The 13,470-nt window shown below is 36.8% G+C and overlaps 1 protein-coding gene across 2 annotated transcripts in view; it reads left to right on the top strand.

The window, feature by feature from the left end:
- Positions 1-9,767, top strand: part of LOC120109507 (Phosphoenolpyruvate carboxylase family protein) — an 11,737-nt gene extending 1,970 nt beyond the window's left edge. Inside the window, exons 3-8 of one of the 2 annotated variants that reach the window (XM_039123251.3) lie at positions 26-307; positions 5,675-5,797; positions 7,499-7,649; positions 7,716-7,936; positions 9,214-9,250; positions 9,335-9,767. In XM_039123251.3, coding sequence (XP_038979179.3) covers positions 26-307; positions 5,675-5,797; positions 7,499-7,649; positions 7,716-7,936; positions 9,214-9,250; positions 9,335-9,468 — 948 coding nt within the window. In that variant the 3' untranslated portion in view covers positions 9,469-9,767. Of the gene's footprint in view, positions 1-11; positions 308-5,674; positions 5,798-7,498; positions 7,650-7,715; positions 7,937-9,213; positions 9,251-9,334 lie in introns of both variants that reach the window. The other variant, XM_088715386.2, reaches the window with a different exon arrangement.
- The last annotated feature ends 3,703 nt before the right edge of the window (positions 9,768-13,470 follow it).

The raw sequence follows: 13,470 nt of genomic DNA on the forward strand, positions 1-13,470 counted from the left end.
ATTTTTGATAGTTGCTGTTGTAAAGGTATCACCAAAAGCATGTGGCCATACTCAAGGACGGAAAGTGGTCTCAAGGGAGGAGTCTGTGATGCGCGTAAAGGCGGCTATTGATGCACGGAAGGAAAGTGGCTCTGACATTGTGATTGTGGCACGAACTGATTCTCGCCAAGCAGCATCTTTCGAGGAATCACTATGGCGATCAAGAGCCTTTGCTGATGCTGGGGCAGATGTTCTTTTTATTGATGCGCTTGCTTCAAGAGAAGAGATGAGGGCATTTTGCGAGATTACCCCTTTGCTTCCAAAAATGGTAATCTTTGTTTGCATATAATCTGATTAACCTTTTAATATAAAGAGAAACCTGGTGGTGTTAACAAAATCCAAACATGTGTGCATCTGTATGATCATTGCATGATAATATGATCAGAATTTTTATCTTTGAAAACACAAGGCACATATTTTTAGTAATGTAACAATCATGAATATTTAAAAGCTAAAGATCACCAAGGACTTTCCAGCTTACCATCCGTGTAAGATTGATGTGCTTCAACTTGTCCATAGCCTGAAGGAAATACAGATGTCTCACGTCTTCTGTGAAGGTAATCAACCTGCAGATTAAGTGGCCAATTCTGGAGCTACCTCCACTGTTGAGCCTGTTTCCTGGAGTTCTTCCTTTCCAGCTAATCTGACCCAGCTGGTGGATGCCAGTCTGCAGATGCTGTTTCTTAAGATTGTAATCTAGGGTTGAGCCCCCTTCCTTCACCAAAAGAGAGGGGAAAAAATGAAAAGGAAAAGCTAAAGATCTGGTATGGGCTTAAGATATGCTATTTTTAGCATAATCTTAACCAATTCAGTTTTTTCCACTAGCAGTCATAAGTTTTGATGTGTCGGTTTTCACTCAGTTTTCTTTGTTCTAACTGTCAATTCTCACTCTCTATTTCATAGTTTGCCTTTTCTCATATGACTGCTATTGAGATTGATGTGCTTCAACTTGTCCATAGCCTGAAGGAAATATAGATGTCTCACGTCTTCTGTGAAGGTAATCAGTCTGCAGATTGAGTGGCCAATTCTGAAGCTACCTCCACTGTTGAGCCTGTCTCCTGGAGTTCTTCCTTTCCAGCTACTCTGACCCAGCTGGTGGATGCCAGTCTGCAGATGCCGTTTCTTAAGATTATAATCTAGGGTTGAGCCCCCTTCCTTCACCAAAAGAGAGGGGAAAAAATGAAAAGGAAAAGCTGAAGATCTGGTATGGGCTTAAGATATGCTATTTTTAGCATAATCTTGACCAATTCAGTTTTTTCCACTAGCAGTAATCAGTTTTGATGTGTCGGTTTTCACTTAGTTTTCTTTGTTCTAACTGTCAATTCTCATTCTCTATTTCATAGTTTGCCTTTTCTCATATGAGTGCCATTGAGCTTGACATCAACCGTCAATCATTCACTTCGCATTTGAGCCAGTTTATATTGTCCCTAGATACTGTATCATGTCTCTAATACATACTGTGCCAATATTTTATTAGCATGGCGCACAAGTATTATATTTTTATTCTGCATCTCAGCCTGTATCAATGCGTCGTGCTATGTATTTCTTCGATCCATTCATACAGGTTATTATGTAGTGTTATGGGTTGTACCCTATTTTCCAATTTAGGCATGTGCTTGACCATATATTCTGGATGGTTTAGAGCTCTTCCATGTTATTTTTTCCTTATTCTTTATCATGAGAATTTAAGGGCCCAATTAATAGGTTGGACATGTTGGCTTAGTAGAAAACTCGGCAACCCACATCAAGCCAAAGCTTAAAAATCAATAAAAGCTCAATTATGTGGACTGTTGATGATTGACATGTTCAATTTAGCTTTGCATTGAATCAAGGTTTGCCATCTCAGTGCCGGATCTCGTATTGGTAACATCTTGGTACAGTGTCGGTATGCCTAATACGGGTGTCTGCTTGGCATACTAATGCTTGGTATGCTCTCCGTACCGTATATTGATTTCAATACCAGAATGGTATGGTATGCCCGGTACGCACCGGTTCCGACTTGTAGGGTGTACCATGCTTTGAATATTGAAGCTTTTATTTTCAGTTGTAGTGCCATGTTTTTCGTACAGCAGAAATCAGATGATCTAATCTTAAGTTGGGAGGTGTAGATTACTCCAATGACTTGGAACTTAAGCTACAACGCTATGTCACCAGTGAATCAATTGTGGGCCCTATCAAGGACCAGCCAATAGGAAACTAGATGAAAGAGAGATGTAAAGAAAGATATGTGCGTTTTATCTCCCATAGGTATTTAGATGCTCTTCACCTGTCCTTCTCTGTCCCACAATATGTAGGAGGCTAAAAATGATAACTCTGAGATTTCTTATATGTTGTTTGCTCAGTTCCTTTTAGTTTTTATGTTGCTGTAGAGACACTATGACATGCATTTGAGTTTTTGCTCCGATTGATGAGCATACACTTTTTTCTCCTCTAAAGCTTCAGTTTGCCCTTCTTTTTCTTTCTCCCTTTCTTCTACTGCCTTCTCACTGTCTCTAGAAGGGTTATTGCTGATCAGATATGAACTGAAAATCTGCCATAAAACCTTAAAAGCAGCACAATCTACAAAGGTGCTGCATGATAACTATGTTATATGAGCTTACACTGTACTATCATTGCTTCACTTCTGTTGGTGGTGCATGCCGAGTGTTGGCAAGACTAGTTTATGAGTCCTAACCAGCACAAGCATGATGCATGATAATCTGCTCCTTGTTTGAGTGCTATGTAAATGCATGCTCACAAATATAATGTATATAAAGGACCTCATTATAACATCTCGAACTGCTCTATACATATTAATGATGCCATAAATAAGCCGTATTTCTAACTTTTCTTAATATTTAGCTTGAACTGTGAAGATATCAAAGAGAAGCTGATTCTGGTTGTGAGGAGGCTGATGTGACAAAACTATGAGTCTAAGAATAATGTTGAAAGTTAAGTTACAAAAAGAAATGTTGCAGTTGTTAATCATTGATAGAATAAAAGCTAAGGGCCACAACATAGTGCTATTACTATATGCTCCGTAGGTCAGTGCACAGCAGTCTTGTCAGCCCCAATCTATAAATTAAATTTTTTTGGAGTTCTTGAATGGACATTTTGAAAAGAGAAAAAAAAAGACTGCTCTTAAATGTGGAAATAATGAAGTGTATAATAGTTTGATGTAAGACTAGGGTTGTCAATCTTGGAAAGCAGCATTTTGGCACAAAAATATGCTGAATCAGATGAGAGAAAGATGCTTCTCCCACCATAATTTTAACTATTACATTAGAACTTATTGGGCTTGGCACAAGTTGGAGCCTTCATTTTAAGGACAATGGGCTAAAAGAAACCGACAGACAACCATCAAAAGTCAGGCATCAAATATGTGGCAGTTCTACATTTTAGTTTTAGACTTTGGTGTTGGTTTGAAACTCTCAAAAATAACAAAAAAATAGGTCAGAATATTTTAAGGAAGCTCTGTCTTCATGAGTGGATCTATATATAGGTTGTGATGTCTTCCAGGTTATTTCTGGCTTGCGTTTGTTGAGAACCAGATTTGTTGCAATCAAAAGGTCTTAATGACCTAATCTGTCTTTCTTACTTAAAAAGGAACAACAACCATAAGGCAAAAACTGAAACAGCAATCAAAACAAGCCCTTAAAGCGTTACAAACAGAAGAGGCAGAGAATGAAAAGAAAAGGAGAAAGATAGAAGGATAAGTGATAAAAGGAGAGTAGTGCATGGATGTAACTAATAAATTGTGCCCCCTTTTCCTATTGTCAAAGCAGAGATACTAGCTAGGCTGACTAAGTATCCCTAGGTGGCTGGTGATGTAATTTAGACCTACAAAGTGGTCAGCCAAAATAACTGTGTCACCCAAATAAAGATAACATAAATTATTTCTATCCAATAAACAGGGACCAGTTAAAATTTAGTGATCCAAACATGATACTTACATATGGTTACCGATCTGCTCAATCTAGTGAATAAAGTTTTACCATGCTAGCTTGAAATAAATGTTAACTTACCGATTGACCCCAAAAGCTTAAGCTGATAGAGAAAGGATCAACAATGTTACATTGGGCTTAACACTCATGCAGCTCAGACGACATACGTGGAGGGACAACAATGGCTGAAATAAGTCAAGGTAGTAACCACAAGGACTAGAACAAGTCCAGATAATAACTGGACTGATTCAATAAATAATTGTCATAGAGGGAATTCAAACTCATGACCTTCAGCAAACCTGAACTCTGATACCATATTAACTTATTAATTGATTCTTAAAGCTTTAGCTGATAGGAAAAGGGTCGACAATGTTTTATTAAGCTTCCAAAAACTTATGTGAATCTAGAGTCCTGCATGTGTCGATGAACTTAAGGTGAAAGATAATGGAGTTGCAGGGTTGGGCAGCCCATGACCAAGAATCTTTCAAAGCGATGCTGGCTTCATGCGGAGAAATCAGACAGAAAACCATAAAAAGATTAAAAGATAGAAGGGGGGGAGGGGAGGGAAGAGGATGGAGAGAGGGTGAGAGAGGACTCAAATATAGAGGAGATTTTTATTGTTTGACAGCGTTTTGGAAGATATGTCCAAATTGATCTTCAGAATCAGTTAAGTCTCCAAACAAAAATAATACTTTGTCATCATATGCTATGTTCATGAAAAGTTTGGAGTGTTAGCACTGAAATTCACAACCAGCTTAATTAAAAAATATTTTCAGTAAGTAGCTGATTTTGAAGCCTATTTCCTACATAAAAGATCTCATTGACACTAACTGCTAAGCATTCTGGCCCGTGAACTTGTATTCTGACTTGACAGTTGACCTTAGCACAACATTCCTGTAAATTTCCTTTCCTTTCCCAGCTAATCATGGCCATAAAAAGTTGAAATATCCTGTAATAGACTTCTGATGTTATGGTGATCTTGCGCTATCACTGTTGGAGTAACTTACAATATTACGATGTCTATTACTTTAGTTTGTGGGGCTTTTACGAAAAACCCTCTTATGTTATTTCAGAGTACAGAATTATTGCTTTGCAGTGCCTAATTTGGAACCATAGTCGCTACAAAGGCGAGTTTTAGCTTAGTGCTTGTGAGATAAGCAATCTGTTTGACAAATCTTTTATTTCTCTTCAGAGTTCAGATCTTAGAAGTTGTTGCATACTCCCAGTTTAGCTATTTAGTTTCCAATTTTGATCAGTAAGTTAGTAGTGTACTTGATGTAGATCTGATCTGGCAAATGAATCCTGCGATCAGCAGGGATCCAAAACAGATAGCAGCTCTAAAAATTAATATAAAATCCATAGAATTTTCAGATTTCTGTGCAGAAAAAGTTCATGGAGAGAAGGACTTGCAATGCCAGATATCAAAACAGATATTTTTGTTGCATCTGTGGAAACTAGGCATTTGGCAGGTCTACAGATAGAACTTAACTATTTTTACCTCACTCCCAGGTTTTGGCATGACTATTACAATTTCTTCAACGATCTCTGTTATGTTTCCTTTTGAAAAGGAACTTATATATTTCTTTTCTGTATTGTGCGTTGCTAGTATCTTCTGGTGACTCGTTTGAATCTATTAGACCAAACAAAATTAATATGAAATGTTTAACTGTTAAGATATTCTCATTGTTAAGTATTCTTATCATGTTGTGCAGGCCAACATGCTTGAAGGTGGAGGCAAAACTCCCATTTTGAACCCTATTGAACTGGAGGAAATTGGTTTTAAAATTGTGAGCTATCCACTATCCTTAATTGGAGTATCGATCCGAGCAATGGAGGTCTGTCCCTTTTGATCTATACATAATTATTTTGTTCCCAGAATTTAATTTGAGTTAGAAATTGATTAGATCCAAAATAGAACAAGGCAATGCTATAGGTTGCAAATTCATGCTAGTGTTGTTCTCATTATTCTTCATTTTTACAAATTTAGATGCGCACCTTTTTTATATTCTAAAATTTATAATTCTTTTTCATTATTTTTTTGGTTCTTGTTGCTTCTGTTTTGGTCTTAGTTTACCAGCAGCTCCAAAAAAAAAGTGATTTATTGGTGGTCTTTTAACATTCTGTTTGTTTTTATGTATTTCTGGTAAGCAGTCCTGAACCACGTCTGAATACAAGTTTTATCCAGATTTTCCATTTCGAGCAGTGTGGAAAACCTATATCAATTTTAATTTAATGACATTAGTTTAATGTAGCTAGAGTTTTTATATTGAGTAACTAGGAGCTAAAAAAAATTGTTTTTTTAATTGAGTTATGTTTTATGTGAGATTTGGTTTACTCTAATGAAGCAAGCATAAAGCCCAGTCTAGCTGTGAAATTGCTTTTGGAGAGTTTCTTTTCATCCAGTCAAGGAGTATTCTTTTCATGAATAGTTGAAGCTAATCACCCATGGGTGGTTGGATTATGCATGCTTTATGGATCATGATCATGCAATTTGTGCTTGTTTAACATATAATCTAGAGTATCTAAAACTTGGATACCTGGATTAATTAATTGTAAATAGTGTTGTATGGAAGAAGACTAATTGGTTCCTTTGACTGTTTAAATCCTCTGAGTAAAAGTATTTCTTTTCCACTTCTTTTTTCCTAAACAAACTTCATGTGAACTTAACTGGACATCCGTTTGGAAATGTGTCAATGAATCCATGGGCCCCTTGGTGAAATGGATATTCTTTTATAACTTTTACAATATCACTCTTCTTCATGTGTAGGTATGTTGTAGTGAACTTGTTTACTTAATTAATCTTTTCGATTGGTATGTCTGTTGTTATGGTTAATGGCCAGCTACTAATGTGAGCCTGGTAAAAAATGCTAATGATATTGCTGCCAGCTATTAATGCGAGCTAGGTAATATGGTTTAAAAGGAGTATGACTTTAATTTCACTTTGTGAAAAGAAAAAATGCTAGTGATATTGCTGCAATACTGATAACAAAGGTTGGAATGCGGAAGGAGTAATTTTTCTGGATCCATACTGGAATGGGATGTAAAGCTTTTGATAAATGAAATTTACTGATTGGAGTATCAAGATATTTTGACAGGTCAATATACTGGAAATCAAGTAACTCTACATTTTTTATCTATTAACATGCAGGAGATAATGTCCTTGAAATTCCATAGCTTGCCACCATACGTTTCTTCTCCATGATGACATAACATATGTTTTCTGACTTGGGAAACTAGAAGTCAGACTGCCTAGAATGCAAATGAGCCAAAAGAGCCTTCCTGGTACCTTTATTTTCTGGGGTAACAGAAACTTCAATGCTGTGGTTGGACTAGTTTTCGGATCTGGTTTGTGATAAAGTTTATCACTATGACTCCATTCATTTGGAATAACTCCCTAGCACCCTGCATGTTTTTCAGAATAGCAAGGAAGATTTGCCCATTTCCTTCAAGCCTTCGATGGATGATTTTCTCTTTCTGATTTTTATTATGTAAAGTGCTCAGTATATGTCAAAAAATAAACAACTTTTCATTTCTAGGATGCACTTGCTGCCATAAAAGGTGGTCGTGTACCTTCTCCTGGGAGCTTGCCATCTTTTGAAGAAATCAAGGACACACTGGGTTTCAATGAATATTATGAAGAAGAAAAGCGATACAGTATCCCTCCTCCTCAACCATCATACAGAAGAGGTGAGTGCTAGAACTCTCATGTGCTGACTGTCCAAATCTGCTAACCTGTGCTCTTTTCAAATATAGGCTATTCTCCTGCTACCAGTACAAGGCCAACAACTCAAGAATATCCTGAACAGAGAGAAGACAGGCCAAGTGATCCTGTTGTTGAAGTGCTAGCCCCATACGTGTATGACAACTTCAGTTCAGGTGATTCGAGAGATCGTATGTCTGGAATATGGTCTCGTACACTGAGACTGAAAATCACTGGAAGGAATGGACTTGAAAAGCTCGATGTCAGAATTCCTGTAAGTGTTTTTTTTTTACTTTCTAATAAGTAAGAAAAAACGGAGCACTTGCTTGAATACCTTGGCCTTCTTTGGCTTCTGAGTGACATGTCATGTTTTCTTGCTTTTAACACATCCATTTAATTATGCTCCAGATCCATGCATGAAATTTTTATATTTCGGCAGTTCATGCATGTATCAGAACATCACATAAGTAGAAGTAATCTTTTAGTTCTATGTTGAATTTATTCAGTATTACATTGTCCATGCATTATTTGGTATCAAAGTGAATTTGTTCACCAAAGTGAATTTACTGTTTATGTCTGATTCATTCTTCATTTTCAAATTTATGAAATTGAGAACTGGCAATGACATGATGACATGACATAGTTTTACAGACTGCAGCAATTAAGCTAAAAAGGATTTTTATTTCTGGGCTGATCATCTTCCTAAACCATGGAGGTGATAGAATTGGCTTTTGCTCCACCTTATATGTGAAAATTCCAACACAGATAGGAGGAGATATAGAATACATGAATTTATTTTTTTGTTGATAATGACTTTTTATAGGATTGCCTCGATGATAATGATAAATTCAAAGGTACATTTGAGGAGATCATTCAAGATGTTGAGGAATCATTTGATCTAAATAGAACTTTAAAGAGAGAAGTTTTTCATCATGAAGCAGCCATCGATGATACACCCATCTTAAAGTCTCTAAACCTTGCGGATAAGTTGGATTAAAATTTATCCAATCAGCATGTTTCTTTTAATGTAATCTATGGGGACCATTTTCTCAATGGATTGTCCATAATCTATCTGCATGTTTTCTAGTGTATCCTTCGGTTTTCGAGGGTGAGCCTTGATGCATTATGACTTAGAGGTCACAGGTTTGAAACACGGAAATAACCTCTTTATATATGGGGGCAAGGCTGCATACATTCAACTCTCATACCTTGCAATAGCAGGAGCCTTGTGCACTAGGCCATTCTTCTACATTGTCCATGTATTTATACGTGTAGACTTCCCTGTAGTCATGCAGACATGATAGATTCCTGAATTCTCTTTTCTAAAGAATCCAGTAGTTATGTGTCAATACAATCCCAAAACTTAACAAATTAAATTCGATTCATCTATGTGCCATCAAAACTGACATCCTTGTCATCTTAACTGGCAGAAACTGCATACATTTGCACAATTTCCAGCATGAGCATTCATCGAAATAATTACATGCTTCAAATAAGCAGTCATGTGATTAATTTTGTTAGAACAATTGATGATTTGCTGTTTTACAACAGGCCGGGTTCTTAGAAGGAATGTCAAGAATAATACCAGGTATCATAATCTTGATCCAATACTGTTCCAGAAAAATAATTTTTGGAAATGCCAGAACTCGATGACAATATTTCTGTTCAACAGGCTTGGGAGGTGTTAATATCATCGAAATGTTAGAGGATGCCTCTATAGAAGCGGGTGATGGCCCTCAAAGTGGGAAGATACTGCTAGATTTTAATGATGCAATGGGAGATAGGATTCAGGTGTTCATTGAATGAGCTGAACTTATGAACTAAAGTTTTGGTCCTCAGTTTGCTGTGGGTATTTTCTTCCGATCATTATAAAAGTTAATCTTATGTATGCTTCACTGCTGACAGCACATTAACTGTCACATGTTAACCTTAGACGCAGCCATATGATCCTGCCAAGATATGATGCCAATTTTATTAAATGCACATGGGGAAAGGGAGGGGGATCGCATGTTTGCCTGGTAAACATTTAGAAAGATTGTTGTACGATAGACACCAGATGAATGAGAAATTTTGTGGTTCTCCATCAGGCACCGCAGTTAAGTGAAGCTATGGTCTTTACTTTATCCTTATTTTCTTTCTTTTGATTAAGATCATCATTCATTGATGAATCTATAGAATAACTCGAGGAAATACAATAGAAGTACTAAAACTAAGAGGTGCTTAATGCCCGCTTTTATATAATTATTTTATGGTAAAATGGGGTACATCTGTGCTTCTCAAGCCGTTGTATGCTGAATTTGATGTTGCTAATTTCTTTCTTTTTTTCTCAAGAAAATCTTGGTTGATGCTGTTTTTCAGATTATTTTTTCATTAATTTGATCATTCAGATATGAGTCAGTCTGATTGGGCATTATATGCTAAGTTGTTCTAGGTGCTCTCTGATGAAGTATTCATAACAAATGTATGACTTATGCAGTCATTTTAAGGGTGACTTGCCAAGATAGAGCAAATAGTGTGATTGGTCATATACTTAATTAAACCATGTATAACATATGGTGTCTTTATGCCGTAGACACCCCATTTTTTGATGTCATCTACTGCATTCCTGAAGTCTTGATCATCACCCAAGGCATGCACACTGCATATGGCCTTTATTTTGCCCACCTTGGGTGCTCTGGTTTTAGAGGTTTGGTGTCTAGATCTTCTGATGCCAAATGTCATGGCATCAAAATGCACCAGGGATAATTTTTTGGTGCAATGGCGTTCACACTACACTAGGCTGTGAGTACGCCCAAAACAATCATAATACAAAACATACTCTAGTGCCTACGGCACGTGATCAGAAATTTCTATAAGACGATTCCGGAGTGATGTGCTGCAAAGGAGGCGACCCAGTCTGCAGCATTGTTCGCCCCCCGAAGCACATGCGAGGCTCGGAATGAATCAAACTCTTCCACAAGTGGCAAACATTTCAGATTAGTAGGTACAGATCTGACCTGGCATGCCCGCTCTGGATCCAGCCGTTTACTGTGGCCAAGTTTTCTTTTTTCGCTCTCTCTTTTTTCAACCTTTTTCTTTATATACATCCTTTGTTCATGCCTCTCATGCATGCACATCCAGCCTACCTATTATCTTTTTGTTAAAAGATTTTTATCAAGGAGCACAGAGATTGTATCATACTCAATTCCTCCAACGCCATCTCTCTTGGTATGTATTTGATGCATGGTAGTGATCACTTTTAAGCATACAATTGACCATTTTGCTATACCATTATGGATGACTTAGAATCTTTTGTTTTCCTTTTATAGTCATTCCCATAAAGACATCTACGTTGAGCGTCTCTGACCCAAGGAGGAAGTACTCATATTTACAACTCCAACGGTTGGAGGAGGTATCTTCATCCAATTAACCTAAAAATAAATGGTACATACTAGATATGCTACTAGAATAGGTCAACTCATATCAGCTCTCACCAATTAATGCATTTTTTTCCGATAGATACACTATTGTCACATATTAGCAACATAGTCTGGTATGAAGATATGGAGCATATATCATACTACTAACCTTAGTAAGTCGATATGAAATTAGTCTCTGTTCTTGCACAAGCTTTATATTGAAAATCAGTCCCTATCTGTCTAATATCCTCGTATAATCATCGAAAGCTCATACATTATCAAATCCCTATCATATGATATTATGGCTCATCAGAACCATGGATAATGTCAGACACCATATAATTCGTTTGTATGAAACTTTTTTAAGTGATTAATTATTATTAATAATAATTTTATCAAAACAATTACTTCCAAAACTTAAAGTAACCATCTGGGTCCTATGTCTTATGTTTCTAATTATGTCTTTATTCTAATATGGATACTATACCATATGATGAATTTCATGTTGGACAGCTAGACTCATATCTAAATGCAGTAAGCCATTATGATCCCTATCAAGGACATAGTTTGGGTATCATTATTGATACATGAGTTGGCTGTAAATTTACTAACATCCAGAATACAGTAAAATGTCTCGTTGTTTAGATCAAAGAACCATTTGCAAGCTATGTAATCTGGTTTGCATCTCAATCTTAGACAATTTTTTTTTGATGTAAATTGCCAATGTTGATAGTTTAATGTGATCGCACATGAGGTCTCAATGCAGGGTTACCACCTCAATAAAAGAGAATCTCCATATAGTTACTATGTACCTCAGCAGTCTCACAGGTGCGATTCCCAACCTTACCATAGCCATGAACATTTCAAACACTTAGGAATATCTGAATCCTCCTGCGATAAATATTTCGACCACCGATAATTCTCCTGGAGTAGTTATGGATTCTTTTCTGGTTTTAAGACCGTGAGAAAAAATTCGTGCATTATCCCTACTCTAACACTTCCTATCTTGCGGGAGTTATGGTTGTTCATTTCCAAAATTATAGTTTCCGTTTTCTTTCTTCTTTTTCTTCTGGAGCTAGGTCTCTCTTTTTGTACCAAAAGAATAATAAACCATCTAATCAAGGAATTTAAAATGGCTCTCCATAACGGTGGAATGGTGTCAAGCTTGTGATCGAGGGACTTACAAGCAACTCAAGTGGGGTGGGGAGGGGGCTAAGATTTTTTTTTTTTCCAATACATTCTCTTCTTCCTAATGTTCCAAACTCCATTTTATGGTATTATGGAACCCTATTCTAAAAAATAAGGTACCATGAGACCCACATGCTATTTTAGGCAGGGTTAGGCCCCAATTCTGGTCCATGCTAGTTACTCTATATATTGATTGAGACTTCAAATTTCAGTCCATGAGGTTATTTTTTTGATCCCATAGTAGGTAGTTGAGCTGCTCCACTAGCAATCTTTACTACTTTGATACATGAAAAATTGCCTTCTCCAAAGATACCATGTGTTTTGTGTTCACTTCAAGAAAGAAGAAGTGTTCTCTTTCAATATGTGTGTGTGTGTGTGTTCTTGTTAACGTACAAAGGAAAGATCATATTTGTTGAGTGCACTTCCTGAACGAAGCTTGGCTTTTATAAGAAGCTTGCATCAAAAATTTGTTTGGCTTAATTCTTATATAAAATCCAGCTCAATTCTATTGGATTTTCCAAATAGACCCTTAAGAGGAAAAAAGAGTGATCCTGATTTTGGATTACCTAAATTATAGTTTGAGCAGTTCTGGTTATTTCTAGCTATAGCCATAGCAAACATACAATATATCCTTTTTGGGTCATTATGCATCAGCACAAGTAGCCTCATTTTTCTTTTAACAGAGAAAATGGAGGACTAAAAACTGCACCAGCTTCATTCATAAAGCCTGGGTTAGAACTGGATTTGGTCAAGGACAATACCTTGCAGCCAAATTACAGCGACTAGTCTAATTACTACATGGGATCGGTCCAATTAGTGGCTACCCATTTACTAGATTATATAGATACTGTAGCATGCCAAGGAAGCATTTCATCAGGGATGAGATAGCTTCAATGACAACCTACATGCTTCTGACCTATGATATCAACTTTCCCATGCGGCTTTTCATTTTACACCGCAGGGTAACTGATCAGTTGTCCCCTTTTGATGGATATACCAAGTGAAATTTTAGATGACATGAGATTGCTGATACCAAAACAAGAGATTAAGGTACCCAACAATTTTTGGGTCCCAAATAACTTGCTACTAGAAAAAGAGCCATCAACTATTAGACTTTAACCCCTTCCTGGAGGATAGGGTAGCAATAAAGAATGCCCCTAGAAGTAGCCATGACATATATTATGACCTGATGATTTTTTTTTTCTCCATAATGGTGCCGAAA

The sequence above is a fragment of the Phoenix dactylifera genome, chromosome 2 (assembly GCF_051530095.1).
Source record: "Phoenix dactylifera cultivar Ajwa chromosome 2, Ajwa_hap1_PhDact_Kaust_v1.1, whole genome shotgun sequence".
Lineage (NCBI taxonomy): Eukaryota > Viridiplantae > Streptophyta > Magnoliopsida > Arecales > Arecaceae > Phoenix > Phoenix dactylifera.